Source organism: Fusarium proliferatum (genome assembly GCF_900067095.1).
Source record: "Fusarium proliferatum ET1 genome assembly, contig: FPRO_scaffold001, whole genome shotgun sequence".
NCBI lineage: Eukaryota > Fungi > Ascomycota > Sordariomycetes > Hypocreales > Nectriaceae > Fusarium > Fusarium proliferatum.
The window spans coordinates 6,100,756-6,119,118 of NW_022194790.1; the positions used below are offsets into that span (position 1 = coordinate 6,100,756).

The window sequence follows — 18,363 nt, forward strand, 5'->3', positions numbered from 1 at the left end:
CCTGGACTTAGCTCGTCTTTCCCCCGCACGACGCCAAGCTAGCCTCATGAATTAGTCCGTCGCTAAATGATTAGCGACATTCGGCAAAGAGATACTTATATACGTCATCATCCGCCACTTTCCGATTCTCAGGATTCTCGGACAATCGACCCTCAGGCAACTCCCTTCACGCAGAAAAGCACCCATGGACGCTGACGCACAAACCCAGCCCACTTTGCCCGATAGTGGTGGTCCCTCTCGCAGACGGCGCGTGCGTGATTTCCGCCGGGGCTACCACGCTTGCGAGTTGTGTCGGAAGAAGAAGATCCGCTGCATCGTGGACAAACCTGGCGCGTCATGTTTGAGATGTCAACGAGAAGTCAAAGAATGCGTGTTCAGTGATGAGCGCTCTCATCGGAAAAGGAGCAAGACTCTCGATAGGAGAGGATCATCGGATCAAGGTAGGTGTCTCTATCTCTAGCCTCAGCCCCTGTATCCATCTCTTCACCCTTTGCAATTTTGCTAATGTGGTATTGTCTCCTGCCAGCTGTGGGTTCAGAACATGGTGTTACAATGGCCAGTACCTCGCTGGCTCAAGCCAATATGAGCCGAGACACATTTACGGAAGAGCCATCACAGATGCTCGACGATAGCAATGACTTGACATTCCCAGACATTTCTATACCAGTGCGTAGTGGACTGCACGAACGCCAGCAGCAAGCTGTAATGAACGAAGCTTCACCGTCTATAAGCTCCACTGGACCTGCATGTGAAATCACTACTACACTTGTTTCCAACGGTAACGACGCGCTGCGGCTTTTGTACCAGCCTGCGATCGAACACGCGAACAGGGATGGTGCCTCACCGAACAATCAAGGGCCTATGACGCGGCATACACTGCATCGTACCGCGGAGACGTTGAGTCCTGGAACAACTGCCTCCGTCATGGCATCTAGACCCAACCACAGTTCCCCCGTTTCTCTCAGTCCCTTGACAGTATGGCGGGCTTTCCGGTTTGTCAGAATGGGCTGGTTCACGGCCGAAGAAGCAGTCAACTACGTTGACCTGTAAGTACCATCGTTCCAAATGAAAGCAAGATCATAACTCACTATCTCATTGTCAGATTTCAGCAAAACCTAGCGCCACTATCTCCCGTGTCGAGAGGCTTTGACCTAAGCCACGAAAAACACTACAAGCTAATCACACAGGAGCCTCTCCTCTGCTGTGTCATCCTCATGATATCATCCCGATACCACGTCTTGAGTGGCCACGGCGGTCTGGCCAGGAGCACTATTGTCCACCATCGATTATGGGAGCACTGTCAGCATCTCGTCATGAGGATTATCTTTGGCCAAGAAAAGCGATCCAAAGCCAAGACAAGAACCCGAGGATCCATAGAAGCTCTGTTGCTGATCATAGAGTGGCACCCGCAAGCGATACATCTACCGCCGGCTTCAGACGGCTGGGACTCATCTACTTTGCTCACCGACTTCGATCCCCGGGATGATCAATTCGACAATCAGGCAGACACTACTGACGACAACGAAGCTCAGTGGCTTAGAGATGTTATACTACCCGCCAAAACCTCGGATCGTATGTCTTGGATGTTACTAGGCTGTGTGCAGTCCTTGGCTCTCGAACTTGGTCTCTGCGATGATGGCGAAAGAGGTGATACATCTGCAAAACCACCGGGATTCAAAGCCCAGCAGACACGATTACGCGATCTGCTTTATATATTTCTGGAGCAGCAGTCCAGTCGACTAGGATGTCCTTCTATGATGCCCACTTCTGTGTCGCGCTTTATGTCAGAGTCTTCCAGAAGAGACGAGCAAGGCGACTCGGCTATAGTAATAGCATGGCTTGACTTGACCAATCTTACACGAACAATGATCGATGTTCTGTGTCCTTCGGCGACAGGGATTCGAGAGATTCTTGGTAGTTGTAGATACGTCAACATCATCAAGCACTTCCAGAAACAGCTGGCAGGATGGAAGACAACCCACCTCAGCCACGAGAGTACGCCATGCCCACTTCATTCTCAGATCGTTCTGTGCTAACGGCTTCTCACTTCAGATTTATGTCCTCATGCTTACGAAGACTTGGCCATTGAGTTCAATTATCTGCGGGCTTTTATGAACTCGTTTGGAATTCAGGCCGCCGTTGATCGAGTTCTTGGTAAAAGACCGCCAAATTCCATCGACACCGATGTTCTTCAGTCGTCTATCACTGCAATAGACTACTCCTTCATCAGAGAAGTTATAGACTCATCATGCCAGGCTCTCGAATCGGTCAACAGGCTTTTCGAGGCTGGTACGCTCCGATTCTGCCCTGTTCGAGTATTCCTCCGCATCATCATGGTTTCTATTTTCCTTCTAAAAGCCCTAAGTCTTGGGATCCGAACAACAGATCTGGAGACTTCCCTTGGAATCTTGGAGAGAAGTATCCGAGGTTTGAGGAATAGTAAACTCGACGAGATGCATCTAGCTTCTAGGTATGGAGAGTTGTTGGACATGCATCTGGAGAAGTACAGGCAAAGCTTGGTCCCAACTACGATTCCTCAGGGAATACGTGCAGTAGATCAAACCTCTCAATGGATATTCGACAATAGCATGCCCCCAGTGGATGAATCACTAGGAGATCTGTCGTTGCCGGCTGTGGATAACTGGCTTGCACTGCCATTTGATCCAAGCATGGCTCCATTCGGCTTCGCCACTGATGACCCTGACATGGCCGAGCCAGAAGATAGATCATGGGATTTTTTGTGGAGCTTACCAAATGTTTAATTCTATAATTCGATCGCTATGGAAACGCAACACGATTCGAGGTTTAGCTGCCGGTCTTCAATCTCCACACCGGATTGTAGGCAGGAAGATGTGTAACCTCTCTGCGAAGAGTGTAGTGAAATTAAATGATCAATTAAAATTAAATATAGAAGCGAAAATACCCTGAATCCTCTTGCAGCATAAGTCCATTACTCATGCACTCATTCCCACCCGTCAGAAAATGCCTTCCCCAATACTTTTAGGTACCAATTCCCTAGTAGAGACCGACCAAGGCCCAGACGATGGCGACCATAGCAGTGGAGATACCAACCTGCTTGGCAGCGCCGTTGACGATGACATGTGAAGGAAGAGGAGTCGATGTAGCCTAGAGGTATCGTTAGTGGCTTATACAGGAATATAGGATGAATGGTCTCTTACAGTAACACCAACGGTTCCAACCTCATCAACAGAAGTATGGCCAGCCTCATGAGTCTTGGTAGGATTAGCAGCATGAGTAGTCTCAGCAGCGTGAGTAGCAAGAGTAGTATGCTCATGAGCTTCAGATTGCCCAGCCTCAGTAGAAGTGTGAGCCTGCTCAGTCTCCTCATGCTCATGCTCAGAGGTGGCCTCCTCCTCAGCTTCCTCAGTAGCAGTAGCCTGCTCCTCAGCCTTAGTAGTCTCAGCCTCCTCGACCGCAGTGGTAGCAGGCTTCTCGACAGCAGTAGTCGAGGGCTTAGCCTCAGCAGCAGTGGAAGAAGGCTTCTCCTCAGCGGTAGTAGAAGCAGCACCAGAGGAGCCAGAGGGGCTAGGCTTGGGGGTAAGACCGCACGACTGAGCAACTCTGCCTACGCCGCTGCCGTAGTACTTCCAGATGTCGTACGTGTTGGCGCACGACATGCAGCGGCCGTAGCGCTCGTTCCACTCATCGCTGTCGCAGTAGTCACTGTCATCGCGAGCGAGGGTGATCAAGAGACCTACACTCTGTCGTTAAAAAAGTCCTGGGAGTGATTGTGAGGGTTACTTACCGCAGTCTTCGTGGCAGGCGTACTGAGGGGTACCAGGCTGCTGACGCTTGACGAGGGGGACAGTGTCGGGGAACTCGAAGCGGGGATCAATGGCGACAGCAAGAGAGGCAGAAGCCAAAAGAGTGTAGGCAGCGAGAGAATGCATTTTGAACGAGTGAAGTCTAACGATTGGAGGACTTGGTTGATGAAGCTGTGAGTTGATGAGAAGAGACGAATGGAAGGAGGACCAAGGCTATATAGCTGCACGATCCCAATAGCACAGGCCAATTGTTCTCAGCTAAGCTTAAATCACAAGTCCTTCCCATGTCCAGCGCAAAGCAGGAAATTGCATTCCGGTCAATTATCCGTCCCATTCCGAGAACACCGAAGACCTAGCTACACCCTCAACACCACTGATTGGCCAGGCCAGCATTTCATGACCTGATGCCAAGATAAAGTGCATACTCTAGACCTGTATATCCGATATCGCACCAACTTTAATCCTCGCAGTTAGCCCCAAAGTGCTCTAGCTGCGGTCCTCGGTTAGCGCGTCGCGCCAATGGGAGCGTCGGGATGCATCAAAATCTTATCTGATCATCTGATAAGCAGGGGGAGGTTGATGTTCACCGGATTTAGGTGGCACACGATTGCCGGATGGGTCAATCAGATGTCAACGGCCAAGTCGTAGTGCATTTTCTCTTGCCTCAAAGGGTTCAGTGTGCTACTTGGCGGTTCAAAAGTCCCGCAGTGTCACATGTACCAGGTGAAGATGGTGTATCCGTGAAATGGTGTATATTACGAGCATGATTTCCCCTCATCTTTGGAAGAGAACAGTAACCACAGTCTTCTAGGAGCCTCTGCCTCGTCTTGTGCTGTTCTTGTCACTCCGTCGTCTCAGTCATCATGTTGAAGAATCTGCTCGTTCTGGCTCTGGCGTCTTTTGCCTTTGGGCAAGATGACATTCCTACGGATGCCACTGTCAAGGATGAGGACATGGGACCTGCCGCTTTCATGTGGCCCCCGGACCGTGTTTGGTCTGGGGACATGGACAACAAGGCTCCTTGCGGTTCACGAGCATCTGCTGGGAACAGAACCAACTTTCCCATGAGTACGTCAGCCTCTTAACTCATTTGTTCTTGACACGATTGTTTTGCTAGAAAATTCACTAACTTTGTTCTTTAGCTGGCGGTGCTGTCTCTCTGGTCGCTCAGGATGATTACTACAATACCAAGATCAGCATCTCGTACTCAGAAGGTCAGCAGCCTCATCTTTCAACTGTCTGTTGACAATACTGATTTACTTTGCTTTCTGTAGACCCCAAGTCCAACGATGACTTTGAAACCCTGATTCAGGAAAAGAGCATCACAGATCTCGACCCAGGTCACACCTGCGTTCAAGTCCCCGATGCCCCCTCCAAGGTCTCAGCCGGCGACAACGCAACTCTGCAGATCATCTACCGCGCAGACTGGGACGCACCTCACAACCAGACCTTCTACGCCTGCGCTGATATCACCTTTGTCACAAAGTCCGAGTTCAAGTTTGAGATTCCCTGCTTCAACGCCACTGAACCCGGTGATGATGACAAGGCAGCTGGTGCGACTGTTGGACCCAGCCCAACTGCTACTCACCCGTCTACATCTTCTGAAAGCTCTGATGCTTCTGAGGCAGAGAGCAAGTCGGGCAAGTCGAATAAGTTGAGTGGTGGAGCTATTGCTGGTATTGTTATTGGTTCTATCGCTGGTGTTGTCTTGATCGCTGGGGCGATTCTGTTCTTCTTGCGTCGTAGACAGCAGGCTAAGAGGAACTCGCGAATTGCTCGCATGGAGGATAACGCGCGCAAGCATCAATTGGCTACGGATGGTGCTTCTGGCACTAGCATCTAAAGGGATTGTTCTCAAGAACGTTCCCTGTTGCAGGATTTCTGACCGTATACGCGATGCTGGTCATGATTGGAGGATACGATAATGTAATTAGTGATCAATTCATGTAGTAACGAACATAACGTTATCCTGTTACTCCTGATGCTCCCTTTCTTTGTATCGATAACATGGCGTGATGTTCTTTGCTCTTTGCTCTGCACCTAAAGCCAGCCCCAGTTGTGGCTGGCCAAGCGTGGTAGAGGCAACGATACATCAGATGCCCAAGACAATAGCGCCCAATCCCGCAGGTCACGCTATCACGATACCTGCGTCTCCACGCGTAGAGACAACAACTTTGGCGTTCTGCCAAGACGACGGAAAGTTCGCCTAAACGTCTGTGCGGTGGGGACGGAATACGCATCATTGGCTCTGACAGGCTCCATCTAAATAGCGCGGAAATATTAGCGCTGGGTCAAAGTCGCCGCTATTGCTTGTGACATTCAACGGCGCGCGCCACTAGAGAACTTGGTCAAGCTGAGATGGGCTTGGCAGAATCAGGAAGATTCCAAGAGTTAACAATCGGTAGTTATGTTGTCTTGACTTGGCGGGACTCGGATTTTATGAGTCGGGCGCGATGTTCTGATCTGATCTGATAAGACTCGGAACAAAAGAAGCCGAGGCACCGGCTGTGACACGTGATGGGTTTGGTCCTGGACCTATTTTTAGATTGGTTCCGCTGACTAACTAAAGTTTCTCAAGCTCATGGTTCAGACGCAAAGCGGGAAGAATTGCACAGAGGCATCTCCCTCTGGTACATGCAAAACGCGGACCCAGACAACAATTTTAACAGCTACATAACTTAAAGAGCTATAACTATGAGCTTCACTGATCTTTTTACAACCAGACTCGAGACATAACAGCTGCTTTCGATCTCTTGAGCAAATCATAGTGACTCTGGCTTCAGTGACAAACTTACCCTATACATAACCATCACGTCCCGGCTGACCTTGAGCAATGGGCATTCGGATTCCCTGTCGGTTTATTTTTCCAGGCCCTAATTATATAAAGCCATATTTAACATACACTTCATTGAATTCTAATGAATTTGGTCACATTGTATTTCTCCTTCAGCTGATTTTATCGGATATCGGAACCATTATGATCCCGCTTGGGGTCGCTTCTCGGCGGGGACTTCTGACCCAGTATTTAGGAGTGTCGAGACACGTCTGGTCTGAGCATCGACTAAGCAAGGATTTTACAGATTCCACTTGGAGCGATGACATTGGCCCGATAAGCTTCAGGATAAACAGTAGCCTGTGAGCAGTTCTCCATTAGATCTGAGTCAGCAAGCTTGGACCATGAGGCTATTGTGAGATCATCCTGCTCAGGCGTCCAGCGCTGCAAATATCCAGCTCTCAAAGACATAGAGCAGTGCAAGCCAGAATCAAAATCGTTGGAAAGAGGAACAGTATGACACGCGACTGGGTGTTTTTCTTGATGTCACAGCTTCAATTTATAGGAAATTAAAGTCGGGATGAAAAAGATGCACGTTAGATACAAGATCAACTCCATGATTGGTTGCCCTACCGATTACTCTCCAGACATCCCACGTCAGCACTAATATGTTGCTGCACCTCTTATATTGAGCATATAAGTAATGCGCTGTCTTTCGAAATATTAGGCTTATTGTTATTTTCTGTGGCATATTATCATGGAAGCTCCCAAGAAGCCGTGGGTTGACGGCCCTTTTGAGCTCATCAGCGCGTCAAAAGCAGGTGACTCGGTATGAATTCTGGAAAAAGCTACTCAGCCCACGACGATACAGTTACTAATGATCCGACTCAAACATAGCTTGAAAAACGCGCTGAAGGTGCTCGAAAATGTGCTGCAGGCATGGCTGTCGTCCATAACCTATTCCTGCGCGGCGTCAACGCCATATACCTTCAAGCAATCAATGTCGCCGAGAAAGGAACGCAAAAAGACAAGGTGGACTTTGCAAGCTTCGCATGGGCGTGGAGCCAAGAAATTCAAGAACATCACGACATTGAAGAAGAAAAGATCTTTCCGGAAATCAACAGAATCACCGGTGTGCCAGGCCTCATGGACGCCAACATCGAGGAGCACCACCTATTCCACGAAGGCCTAGATCGCTTCACAACCTATATCGAGAAAGTCCGCAAAGGCAACCAAGACCTCGACGGCTCCAAGGTCAGAGAAATCATCGACTCATTCATGCCCTCCCTCACAACACACCTGCACAACGAAATCGACACCCTTGTCGGGCTCAAGAAGTACGCCGACAAGTGCGACTGGGGAGCGTGGTTCGAGAAGACAGGGGCCGAGATAGGCTCTAACGCCATGAAGAAAGCATCTCATCGGAACGAGATTCTGCCGCTGGCGTTGATTCTTCACGATAAGGACTTCGAGGGCGGCATCTGGGCGGATTTCCCTCCCCTTCCTTGGATTGCGCTCGTTGCTATTCGGTGGCTGTTTGTTCGTACGCATCAGGATTGGTGGCGGTTCGCAGGGTGTGATTCTTCGTCTAACCGACAGGATTTGCCATTTGCTTGATGTTGGCTCGAGGGTTGTTGGTTGTTGGTTCTGGGATATATAGTGGATATGTTATAATGAGACGTTACCATGATACATGACAGAGTTGCATAGAGAATAGTTGTCTCTCACTCGTAGATTGCGGTGTGACAGTGACTATACGGCCAAATACACGTGAGAAAATAATTACAATCTGGAGCAATATGTCCTCGGTATAACAGACCCCCACTCGTGTTTCACGTCTTATTACTTACGACGTTGCAGTTGACAGGAACCCTAGAGGCTTAGCTTACCGGTACCGTGATATTGGGAAGAAGGGCCGGGCTTGTCACGGGGCGAGCGGCACAGTCATGCGCGTGTTTTCTTGACAGTGTGATTTGATTTTTACTGGAATCTTCTAGGGGCGGGTGTTACCTAGCCTGTTCCCCCTAAATAGGTGCGCGCCGGCGCGGGATGATGTGACAGGGGCCGCACTGCACCGTGTGCGTGTGCGGAGAGGGGGTTGCGGATCCGAACGGTTTTAAGGCTATTGCTCGGGTATAGTCGATACGAGGTGAGTGAACTGTTGATAATGGGTGGAATGGGATATGTGTCAGCCCTATGTCTACCGAAAGCTTGGATATTTAGTATTCTGCCTTATTTCCATGATTCGGGATATGAAGCTGTGGTGGTTTAGAATGCTTGGTAGGCGATGTACACCGTTAGAAGCCGTCATCTCGCATACCCTTCTTTACGAAAATGCACCCAACGGATGCAATTTTCCCGAGCGAAACGCGCAAGGAATACCTCGACGATCATTCTGACCTGTGGACCTCTCATACCCGCTGATGTGATCTATAACATGTTGTTTTCTCAGGGACGGGGAATGACCGCGCGATATGAACATGGCCTGTAGGGTATCATTGTTGGTTCGTCAATGAGGCGATTCAACATCTCGCATCGCAGTGCTTTGACATCAGCTGATTCATGCGACCAATAAACACTGTCTCTGTTGACTCAAAGTGAGACACGGCACCTATCAGACCATCGTGATCGACGCCTCAGTATCCCAAGCTCAACGCCCAAAGAGCAATGGCGAACGGCACTGTATTCCGGTCTGTGTTTAAGCAGTTTGCAGTAAAGATATGCACAGGCCCAACGCCATTACAACCAACAGCTGCAACGCTGACCACCAGAAATACCCGGTACTGAGCCTTGTCCTGCCAAACACGCCAGTGACCCTCAATACGTGTCAGGGGTCCGAGTGCTACGCTAGCGTTGTTCTCTCGCCTTGCATGCATCCCGCCCCAAACCCAAACAAACCGTAGTCTCGGCAGTCCTACCCTCTGTATCCAGTTTCAGGAGGTAACTCTGTTCCTCTTCTGGCGTGTCTCACTGTGCAAAAAGAACGGAGACAAATCAAATACCGCAGAATCCTGGTGGAGTCATGTTGTGTTTTGTTATTTGCGAGGTGCAGTCCACTGGGAGGGGGAGGACCCTAGCTACAGGAACATATTTTCTTAACCGACGCGCAATCCCTGCATGTGAAATCCTCATTCCCTGGGGCTTGTTTTTCTCCAGTCCAACGGCTTTTTTCGCGTTTGGGGCCTGTCAGAACTGAAATGCGAGAACAACTCACCGCTCATTTCTGCCGTGTTACTATGTAACGTCGCTAACCAAATCGACATCATACGAGACAATCCTTTTAAAAGAGACAGGCCTCGGCACTTATTTATTCCCTCCTGCTTGACTAGTTTCATTTCTACCCCAATTCCAGAATTCATCCAAAAGCTCGTTCCCATCCACTAGTGTCTACAATTTGTTGACAACAGCTTCATTATGGAAACGATGGCACCTCTTCATCACGCCCTTCCCCCTCTCGAGGTCTTCGTCAGCGCTGAGGATTTTGAGAACCTTGGCATGACGCCATGGTTCAGCTACTCTGTCACTCTGCCGGAGCGACCCATTCCCAGCGCTTCGGACCGGCCCCCACTAGAGACTGAGCGTCTGCTTATCCGACCTCTCACAATGAACGACCTGGATGCATTCCATGAGCTTCGCAAACGCCCTGATATCCAGAACCACTCAACAGCTCGCGGCCGCGCAACCAAAGACAAGGACGAGACTGAACGACAACTCCATTCTCTGGTTCAGGACGACCAAAGCCACTGGTGGTTTGGCGCCTTTCTTAAATCGACCAATGAGCTCATAGGCGAGGGTGGCCTGCCAGACGTCCTAGCCATGTCGTCCTCGATCTCTGGTTGGCCAGAAGCCGAGTTCCTCATCAAACCAGAGTTCCGCCGCCAGGGATACGGTACTGAGCTCTGGACGGCAGTCATGAATTCATGGTGGGATCTACCTCGTGAGCGACGACGACACCAACTAGTCCCCGTCGTCGCACCCGGAAAAGAACCCGGCGACAAGATGGACGAGTGTGTTGTCTTCCAGTGGGAAGCCGGCAACGAAGCCGCCAAGAACTTCTTCGCAAAGGTCCTCTCACAAGCACCCGTTGCCGCACAGGGCGGCTGCGAGAGCATCGATACGCGAGATGGCAAGGAGGGGAATCTCATCACGTGGGCTGGCACAATCATCTGCAATCCTCGGCCGATGCCTGAGGAGGAGGACTCTGATTAGATGGAGCACAAGAATTTCATTTAAAAATGGTCAAAAAAACGGGTTCGGGGTAAATTTTAGACGGGCCAGGGACATAACTACTGGGTTTACGGCGCGTGCAGCAAGCGATAACTCGTTGAATGAAGGCATCTTTGCATATTAGACGGCATTTGATAGCGACTAGGTAATCTGACCATTTCAAGTTGCATACTTAATAACAAGACTGTTATATTATCTCATCACTCTGGCGTCGCTATCTGAACAAGTTTCTACAGAATTTTGTTAAGTACAGTCCAGATAGGCTGAGCTCACATGTCTTTGTGACGTTGATCGTGCTGACTGCAGATCTTTGTTTCGACTGTACCATCCGTCGTAGACATGTGTGAGCTCTGTGCCTCTACTGACTCGAGACACGAAACGCGCGTTGACTCTAGGATCATGGCTTTTGCGAAGGTTGATATTTCTACACGAACCAAGACGGTTTACTTTATTGAAGCCTGCTAAGCCCCATTGCTCTCATGACCGAAACAGGACGACGCCCCAAGTTTCATCTCACTACGCCGTCTTCTAAGCTTATTCTAGAAGGTCGTCAGAGAGCCAAAACCAGTTGATCTTAGCAGAAGTTTAAAAACCATGATGCTGTCTCGGCCCGAGACCCTGAGATGTCTGATGGGGCTTCGTCGATCATTGGCTCATAGCGTTCCGAGCGAGCTAGCTAGCCTCAAAATCAGCCCCAGAGAAAAGCCAAAACATCTCCAGTTTGACTATCGCTGATTGATAAACTACCGGGGTTTCGGCCCCAGTTAAGCTATTGGTCGATGTACGATACATATGAACTAGCTTCAGCTAGCTGTTAGACGGAATATCTTCTGTCTCAACTGCCGTGGATGTTATTTCCTTTGGCAGCTGCCTAAAGCTTGATCTTATAGTTTGGCCTTTTGGACTATCTTTATTCTCAGAAGGGACAGATCTTCAAACTCTAAGGTATGGCAACCACAGGGGCTATGGGTAACCTCGGCATGTGAAACGGCTTTTCAGCAGTCCCCAATATTATAAAGTCAAAATTGAGTTTATTCCCGCTGACCTCTGTTCTCCATAACCTCGGAAACTAAGCCTTTCGGAATGTCTTCATTGATATAAAGAGTAATAGCAGGATAATTATCAATTGCTCAAACAAAAGTCCATATTAATATGTGTAAGTAAGCCTCGCAATCGTACTTCAATCTGAGGGTTTAAATGCCAAGAGCGGTGATGTCAAAGTGTGACGTTGGCTAACCTTTCCCTGTTATGAACTGGAACTTCCGATTTATCAATATCTATACGAGATTGAATGTCTGTAGGCTGAATTCATTAAATAATTGAAAATAAAGTCAATAAAATACCTGCAGTAACTCCAGATATGTACTCTGGTCCCTCCTCAACCAAATCTCGAGGCACTGGGTGTATGGACTAGGTAATATGGGTGCGATGAGGCCAGAAAAACTTGAGGCCATGACTATGGAATATCCAGGTCTTGATAAGTATATCACAGAATGCTCATAGTATGAGACCGATCTCAAAGACGATGCTGCTCCCATAATCTGCCTAGTTGGGCTGGTGGCTATTTATTTTATTTCTCGACGTCTAGTGACGCTTGTTTTCTTTGAAGGGGCCTCCGTAATGATCGTCATAAAAGCTGCCCTGGCGACTAGCTTACAAATAGCCATATCCGATAAGTTACCCTTTGCCGCTTGCATGGACAACTGACTAGAATCGGCGAGTGCTTTGACCCGCAGGGTTGAAAATGAGGCCCTCCATCACTTTTCGTTCTTTCAAGCATTCTATCTATCTGATTTGCCGAGGCAGTGAAGGTCGTCTCCACTGAGCCTGGGCAGTTGTAGAAATGACGGCAATAACAGGGCATGCACGTATCACGACAGGGAGTTAGAGTGGCTCATTGGTCAGTCCAGTATCGGAGTCCTGTCATAGCTGACAGCCGATAGCTGACAGTGGGCAACTGGCTCATAGCTTCGCTCAACAACCATTGTTGGTAGTTAAGCCCTTAACCCCATGGTTCTGCAGCAAGGTCGTTAGTCGCCGCACCAAAACGACATATTTGACCCTGAGAAGTAGTTTCGCAACTACAAGTCCGAGGTATGAATAAATATGAGTAATTACTTTTATGTCGGTCGGAAAAGACCGAACTTGTGCAGTTGCTTCCCTATCCGACCAACCCCGATGCATGTATGCAAGCCGCCACTACACTTTGATAGGTCATCAAGTAATGGCGCTTCTTACATCAAGGCGGAAACGAGGCAACAAGGAGAACAAACGGAATATTTGGCATGAATTGTGGTGACGCGGCCATGGTTGTCGAAGCTTTTCATTATCATACCACGTATGCATATGTTATCGGATCTCTCGCCATATTTTACATAAAACTCCAGTTGAGAAAAACGGTCGACTTTCAAATATAAGTCACCTACGTAATTCTCAACCATGGCCTTGTGCGATTATTGCCGTGCCATCGACTTTTCCGCTTTGCCGGCACACCCAAGATGGGATCAATTTTGTCGAGCCTTCGACAAAAGTCAGATAAACGTGCTCAAGATCAAACAGGAAGACAGGGAGACTAAAATCGACAACGAGCTCGGGGTTTCCTGGCAGGATAGCCTCGATTCATTGGCAGAGTCCGCTGCACTAAACTGCTCTCTGTGCACTATCGTTTAGACCGCCGTTGAAAATTGGAACGATCGACGCTCGGCTAGGAAAACAGGAAATCCCCCATAAGGCACTTAGCTCACAATACGATTCTGCTTTGCCAAATAAGAGATTATTTGTGACCCAGAGGTTTGGGAGAGGGCCTGGATTTGTTGTTTTTATCCCATATAGTGATGACTAGCGTTACTGCTAGGAAGCGTTACTTTTACAGCTAATGAAGCTAGTCTTTTGGCTAGAGAACTTTACTTAAGGCCATTTTGTGAGGATTTTAGGTCACCTAGAGCCCTCCTTATTGTAATCTTATGGCTTAAAAATAGCCAGGATAACCACGAGAAGTGCTATTATAGTCATATAACTCTACCCTTACATATACTTACTGTTAGCTGCATTAGTGACAGGAGCATCAAGCTTATCGAGCCTGATGCAGGCACTGTGGGAAAGTATGCATCTTTATCGCACTACTAGGGTAAAGTACTAATATTAACCACAACTCAAACCTTGCATTACGCATATATATCTGGTATATTCGTTACAGACCTGCCCAATACTTTTCGAGATGCGGTCGCGGTATCAAGATATCTTGGTATCCTATTTCTTTAGATAGACAGTCTTTATATTATTTAGGATAACCCTGAAGACTGGGCGCGTAAGTCGTCTTGAATGATGGAGGTGTACTCTAATGTATACGTGGTAATTGCGGCGAGCTATACTAGAGACTTGGCTGAGGGTTGTTTCTACGTTTGTCTGTTGCGTATTAGTGACAGCTTGAGAATACCAGGTATTGGACTCGTTGACGTGCAACTTGGTGCGAATAGCGACGAGCTTCTCTATTACAATTCCGAATTTTTCCACAAGCCCCTTTTAAAGCGTGTATAGGCACTGCAGGAGCCGTTTCTTATCTGCGCGTACGATTTATTATAACATAGAGCAAATGTATTTTGAATGTCGGCACGGTATAGTAGATGAGGATGGGTGTAGGTCAAATAGGCGTTACTGTAACTTAAGCCCTGGTATGTATTATCGGTGTTCCGCTTGCAAAGCTCTCCAGATTTGGTCTTCTATGATCTGGAACTACGGTGGACGGTATTTGACCAAACCTATATGTAGGTTCCTGGCTATAAGTGGCATCGCCAGTACCTTAGGCTGTCTGCTTAAAGATGAGTATGTGGCAGGACTATGGTCAAGCGTGATGGTACAAGAAATGGCTTGGCAGGATCTTAAGAGGAAAAAACCAGCTTGGCTAGAGAACTAATTAAAAACTGAGTTAAGGGTTATGTGGGCTTTACATAAGACTATTAATTTTACTAATATAGTTTAGTATAAGACTACTCTATATTAGGTTTACTAGTATGGTTTAATATAAGACTATTGGTTTTACATTAAAATTACTAATACAAAATCGCACATTGTTTAGAAATATAGGCTAAAAAACAACTAATTAAGGAGACGCTTCCCATTTCCTAACTTCTCTGTTGTTTTGTTAGCCTTTACTCTTGCCCAGTCAATCTATCTGACGTCCACTCGTTACTTAAAAACCACTCATTATGGTTGCCCTTCATTCTGTTTTTGTATTCTGTGCAGTCGCTAGCATTATATCTGCGGGACCATGCAAGCCTGGAAGCTCCATCTCGCTCTCGCTCTCTGAGACCAGCTCTGCGGCCTCCACCACAGAGACTACATTGCTTGAGCCAACCACTACTGCGCCCTCAACCACTCTGGCTGAATCTACTTCGACCGACATCACAGTCGAGACTAGCCTTGCAGAGACGAGTACAGAGGCTGCCTCCGACACCACCTCTGCAGCCACTGTCGAGCCAAGCACCACTACCTTCGTCACGTCGATCGCAGATACAACTACTACCGAACCAGCCACGACCACAACTTCAGCGCCGCTTAGGTGCATCCCGGATCAATGCGTTGGCACCATCAAGATTCAATGCGATGTGGTCATCTATAGCCTAGTGGATTATGTTAACGCCGACAATACCCAAGCTTGCGCAGACCTTTGCAATGCAGATGACAATTGCCAGGCCTTCACATTCGATTATAATTTCAAGTGGTGTTATAAGACTGCCAGTCTGGAACAGCGAGTTGTTGGGCCTTATGAGGGTTACGATACTGGAATTAAGGGAACATGTCAGGTCTAACGGTCATACCTAACCAAAGACTGGGCTATAACTGCTATTGCAGCAATAACAGTAGTGTGTACAGCTGCTTATAGAAGCTTTGTAGCGCTGTTACGGGCACGAATCGTAACATCAGGGCGGCAACTGAGATAGATACCTTGGCTAGATTAAGGTACCCTTATTGGACTGAATTAGATTTATTTCTATAGTATAGTTATATTAAAGTTATACTTGTTTTCTCCTTAATAGTATTACTTACTTTATATATATATACTAAATAATATTTACTGATTCTACTTTAAATTTTAATTTAGTTCAATAATATTAAGGAAAGTAATAGACTTCCTATAGCTTGTATAACTAAAATGCAGCCTTGGTAAAAATATTACTTCGAGTTTTACTACTACTGGGGCTATAAATTATGGCTATGGCTAGGAGTTTTTAGAGAATTTAAGGTCAATTAATTACTTTCTATATACTTCAAAAATCACAACACACTACAACGCATCCTGACAACGCAACCAATATGTCACCAGCACTATCCAGACCGAAGCTACAAGGCTTCTAAAAGTGCTAATCAGTAACGAGAGATTACTAATTAGCCCTGAAGTGAAAGAAGCTTGTGAACATGTCCACTTCAGTGGATGGAGACCGAAACCTCAACCTATCGACAAATACATAGGACGAAGCTGGAGTTGGGCAAGCTTTCAAGGCATCGCAGCGCTTGATATAAAGTCAAATTAAAGATTAATCGCCATGGTAGAGGACTGGCATGTTAAATTGACGAACCCGGAATCAGCAAGACGAAGTGGTGTAGTGGAGAAGCGGTGGGACAGTTTGGAGAGAAAAGCCGACGCAGCCGGGAAGGCGCAAAAGAGTAGCCAAAGAGCAAGATGAGTGTGATTAAATACACCAACCTCTTGAACGCAGAGCGTTGGACTTCCTCAGCTTCATCATTCCTACCTGGGCATTCCCGGTCCTGCTTGACATCATGACTAGACGGCTCCACATATTGTCTTTCGAAACAAAACTCAATGAAATCATACAAGTGCTCTAGGAAATACATACTTTAATCCTCCCCATTCCTTGCAAGGAGATAGCCTCTTCACTACTACTATCCTTGACTAAATCAACCAAAACCACTCTTTGCTTGTACTGGCAAGGAACCATGAACGAACCATCCTCAAGCTTCTTCGGGTTAGCGGTCCTCAGAACGCTGATGCAAGGTGACGCGCTCCCCTTCGGCAGCGGTTCGTTTGTTAGCAGCATGTCGCATTCGTACTCTTCTTCCGAATCTGACAAGCCGCGAACTTCAAAACTCTTTCTGGTCTCTGGATGCCACAATTTCCAGGAGCTCCTGGCCTGTAGCGTTTGTTTGCGGAAATAAAAGGACATGTATGTAGCTTCAAGGCCATAAGGGGTGCAGATTCCGTCGTTTTCATATGTAGAGAGATCTCGCCCCCCAAGACTTCCCCCATGAGCCCCCATAAACGACTTTGGGGCCCATCGATAGCCCGGTATATCTGTCTTGTCTCCTCCAAGAAAAACAATGTTTCTTGGAACCTCCCTTAGCTCTTCGAATAGCCTTATCATACGTTCCTGGGCTGGTAGTTCTAGGAGGATCCCAGGATCTACACCCAGTAAGCTCGCGATTGCCAGTGTCTCGTCCGAGGCCCTGCTGGTGTCTCTCCAGCGAAGCGATCGGGAAACATCGCCAATCTTGAGATCTTTGTACTGGCTCTGCTTGATTAAACGGAAAATCTCTGCCGCCATATCCCCCATATATGGATATAATTCCAAGTTCTCCCTGTTTGGAATCAAGTCTCTCAATGGCACGAGAGCGTCGGCGAAGCAAAATAATACCTTGTCAGCTAATACAGCTTCTTGCAGTGTCCAGAGTCGACCCATCCAACCAGAGGTCAAGACGTATAGCAGCCTTGAAGCCTCCGGATCCGATGACAAACAACGCTGCAGGCCGCTGTCCAGAACCAGTACAGCCTTTGCTTCCTTATAGGTGCGTGCCATCATCCTTATGGCTTTCTTACGGTGCTCCCTTGCTTGGGGAATGCATAAGCTGTCAATCCAGAATGCCCCTTCTGGGTTTGACTTGAATACCATGGCTGCTAGTCGGGCTAATTGACAAGTGGGGAGTCCAGTCTCAGTATTGCTCCCAAGTCCATCAGCCCAGACGTGGGAGATAGCTACGTAAGCCAAGTCTGATGATTTGAGTACCTCCAAGCCCCCCAAAGCGTCCTCAGACCTGTTGGCTATGCGAATGACAGGGACTTGGTTCCGAGAAATGAGGTTTTCGACTTGACCAAGGGCAGGCTTTTCAAATTTGCAGTCCTTTGAAGCGGACTCCTTGCAGGACTGAGTGTGCTGTTGAGTGTAGGTGCTGTCGTCGACTCGGTTCGCCACACACTTAATTCGCTGACATGTAGCATGATCTTTTCCATCCGACGGTGGACTATGTTCACTAACGTACTTTACACAAGAGACAGATTTAGTATTGAGGAAATACTCGATAGTGAAGGGACACCAATTGGATTGAAGCATCGACTCTCGCACTTTGTGTCGGTAATCCTCTACCAGTACCATAGACCAAGACAACGGTGTCGGTGGCCGAGAGTCGCAGTGAACCGTGTTCATCGCATTGGTAAGAGCCTCGCCGACTAGAGCGATGAATATGACCATTGGTTGCTGATCATCACCCAAAGAATCGAATATGGCAAAACGCGAGGTGAGAAACATGATCATCATAGAATGTGCTTGGACGAGACTGGCCCGCGCT

At 47.9% G+C, this 18,363-nt stretch overlaps 7 protein-coding genes across 7 annotated transcripts; 5 read left to right on the forward strand and 2 right to left on the reverse strand.

The window, feature by feature from the left end:
• Positions 1–184: 184 nt before the first annotated feature.
• On the forward strand, positions 185–2,762 carry FPRO_00098 (uncharacterized protein; the record flags this gene model as incomplete). The annotated part of the gene is made up of 4 exons (XM_031225769.1): positions 185–440; positions 527–1,046; positions 1,103–1,995; positions 2,053–2,762. 4 exons carry the CDS (start codon positions 185–187, stop codon positions 2,760–2,762), a joined length of 2,379 nt encoding a protein of 792 aa, XP_031076372.1.
• A 253-nt stretch (positions 2,763–3,015) lies between these two features.
• FPRO_00097 (uncharacterized protein) lies at positions 3,016–3,911 on the reverse strand (the record flags this gene model as incomplete). Its single annotated transcript, XM_031225770.1, has 3 exons — positions 3,016–3,126; positions 3,180–3,715; positions 3,767–3,911. The coding sequence occupies 3 exons, from the start codon at positions 3,909–3,911 to the stop codon at positions 3,016–3,018; spliced, it is 792 nt and encodes a 263-aa protein (XP_031076373.1).
• Positions 3,912–4,648: 737 nt separating this feature from the next.
• On the forward strand, positions 4,649–5,628 carry FPRO_00096 (uncharacterized protein; the record flags this gene model as incomplete). Its single annotated transcript, XM_031225771.1, has 3 exons — positions 4,649–4,853; positions 4,928–4,999; positions 5,060–5,628. 3 exons carry the CDS (start codon positions 4,649–4,651, stop codon positions 5,626–5,628), a joined length of 846 nt encoding a protein of 281 aa, XP_031076374.1.
• A 1,687-nt stretch (positions 5,629–7,315) lies between these two features.
• On the forward strand, positions 7,316–8,175 carry FPRO_00095 (uncharacterized protein; the record flags this gene model as incomplete). Its single annotated transcript, XM_031225772.1, has 2 exons — positions 7,316–7,387; positions 7,456–8,175. The coding sequence occupies 2 exons, from the start codon at positions 7,316–7,318 to the stop codon at positions 8,173–8,175; spliced, it is 792 nt and encodes a 263-aa protein (XP_031076375.1).
• Positions 8,176–9,972: 1,797 nt separating this feature from the next.
• On the forward strand, positions 9,973–10,767 carry FPRO_00094 (uncharacterized protein; the record flags this gene model as incomplete). Its single annotated transcript, XM_031225774.1, has 1 exon — positions 9,973–10,767. The coding sequence occupies one exon, from the start codon at positions 9,973–9,975 to the stop codon at positions 10,765–10,767; it is 795 nt and encodes a 264-aa protein (XP_031076376.1).
• Positions 10,768–14,990: 4,223 nt separating this feature from the next.
• On the forward strand, positions 14,991–15,593 carry FPRO_00093 (uncharacterized protein; the record flags this gene model as incomplete). The annotated part of the gene is made up of 1 exon (XM_031225775.1): positions 14,991–15,593. One exon carries the CDS (start codon positions 14,991–14,993, stop codon positions 15,591–15,593), a length of 603 nt encoding a protein of 200 aa, XP_031076377.1.
• Positions 15,594–16,625: 1,032 nt separating this feature from the next.
• On the reverse strand, positions 16,626–18,323 carry FPRO_00092 (uncharacterized protein; the record flags this gene model as incomplete). The annotated part of the gene is made up of 1 exon (XM_031225776.1): positions 16,626–18,323. One exon carries the CDS (start codon positions 18,321–18,323, stop codon positions 16,626–16,628), a length of 1,698 nt encoding a protein of 565 aa, XP_031076378.1.
• Positions 18,324–18,363: the final 40 nt, after the last annotated feature.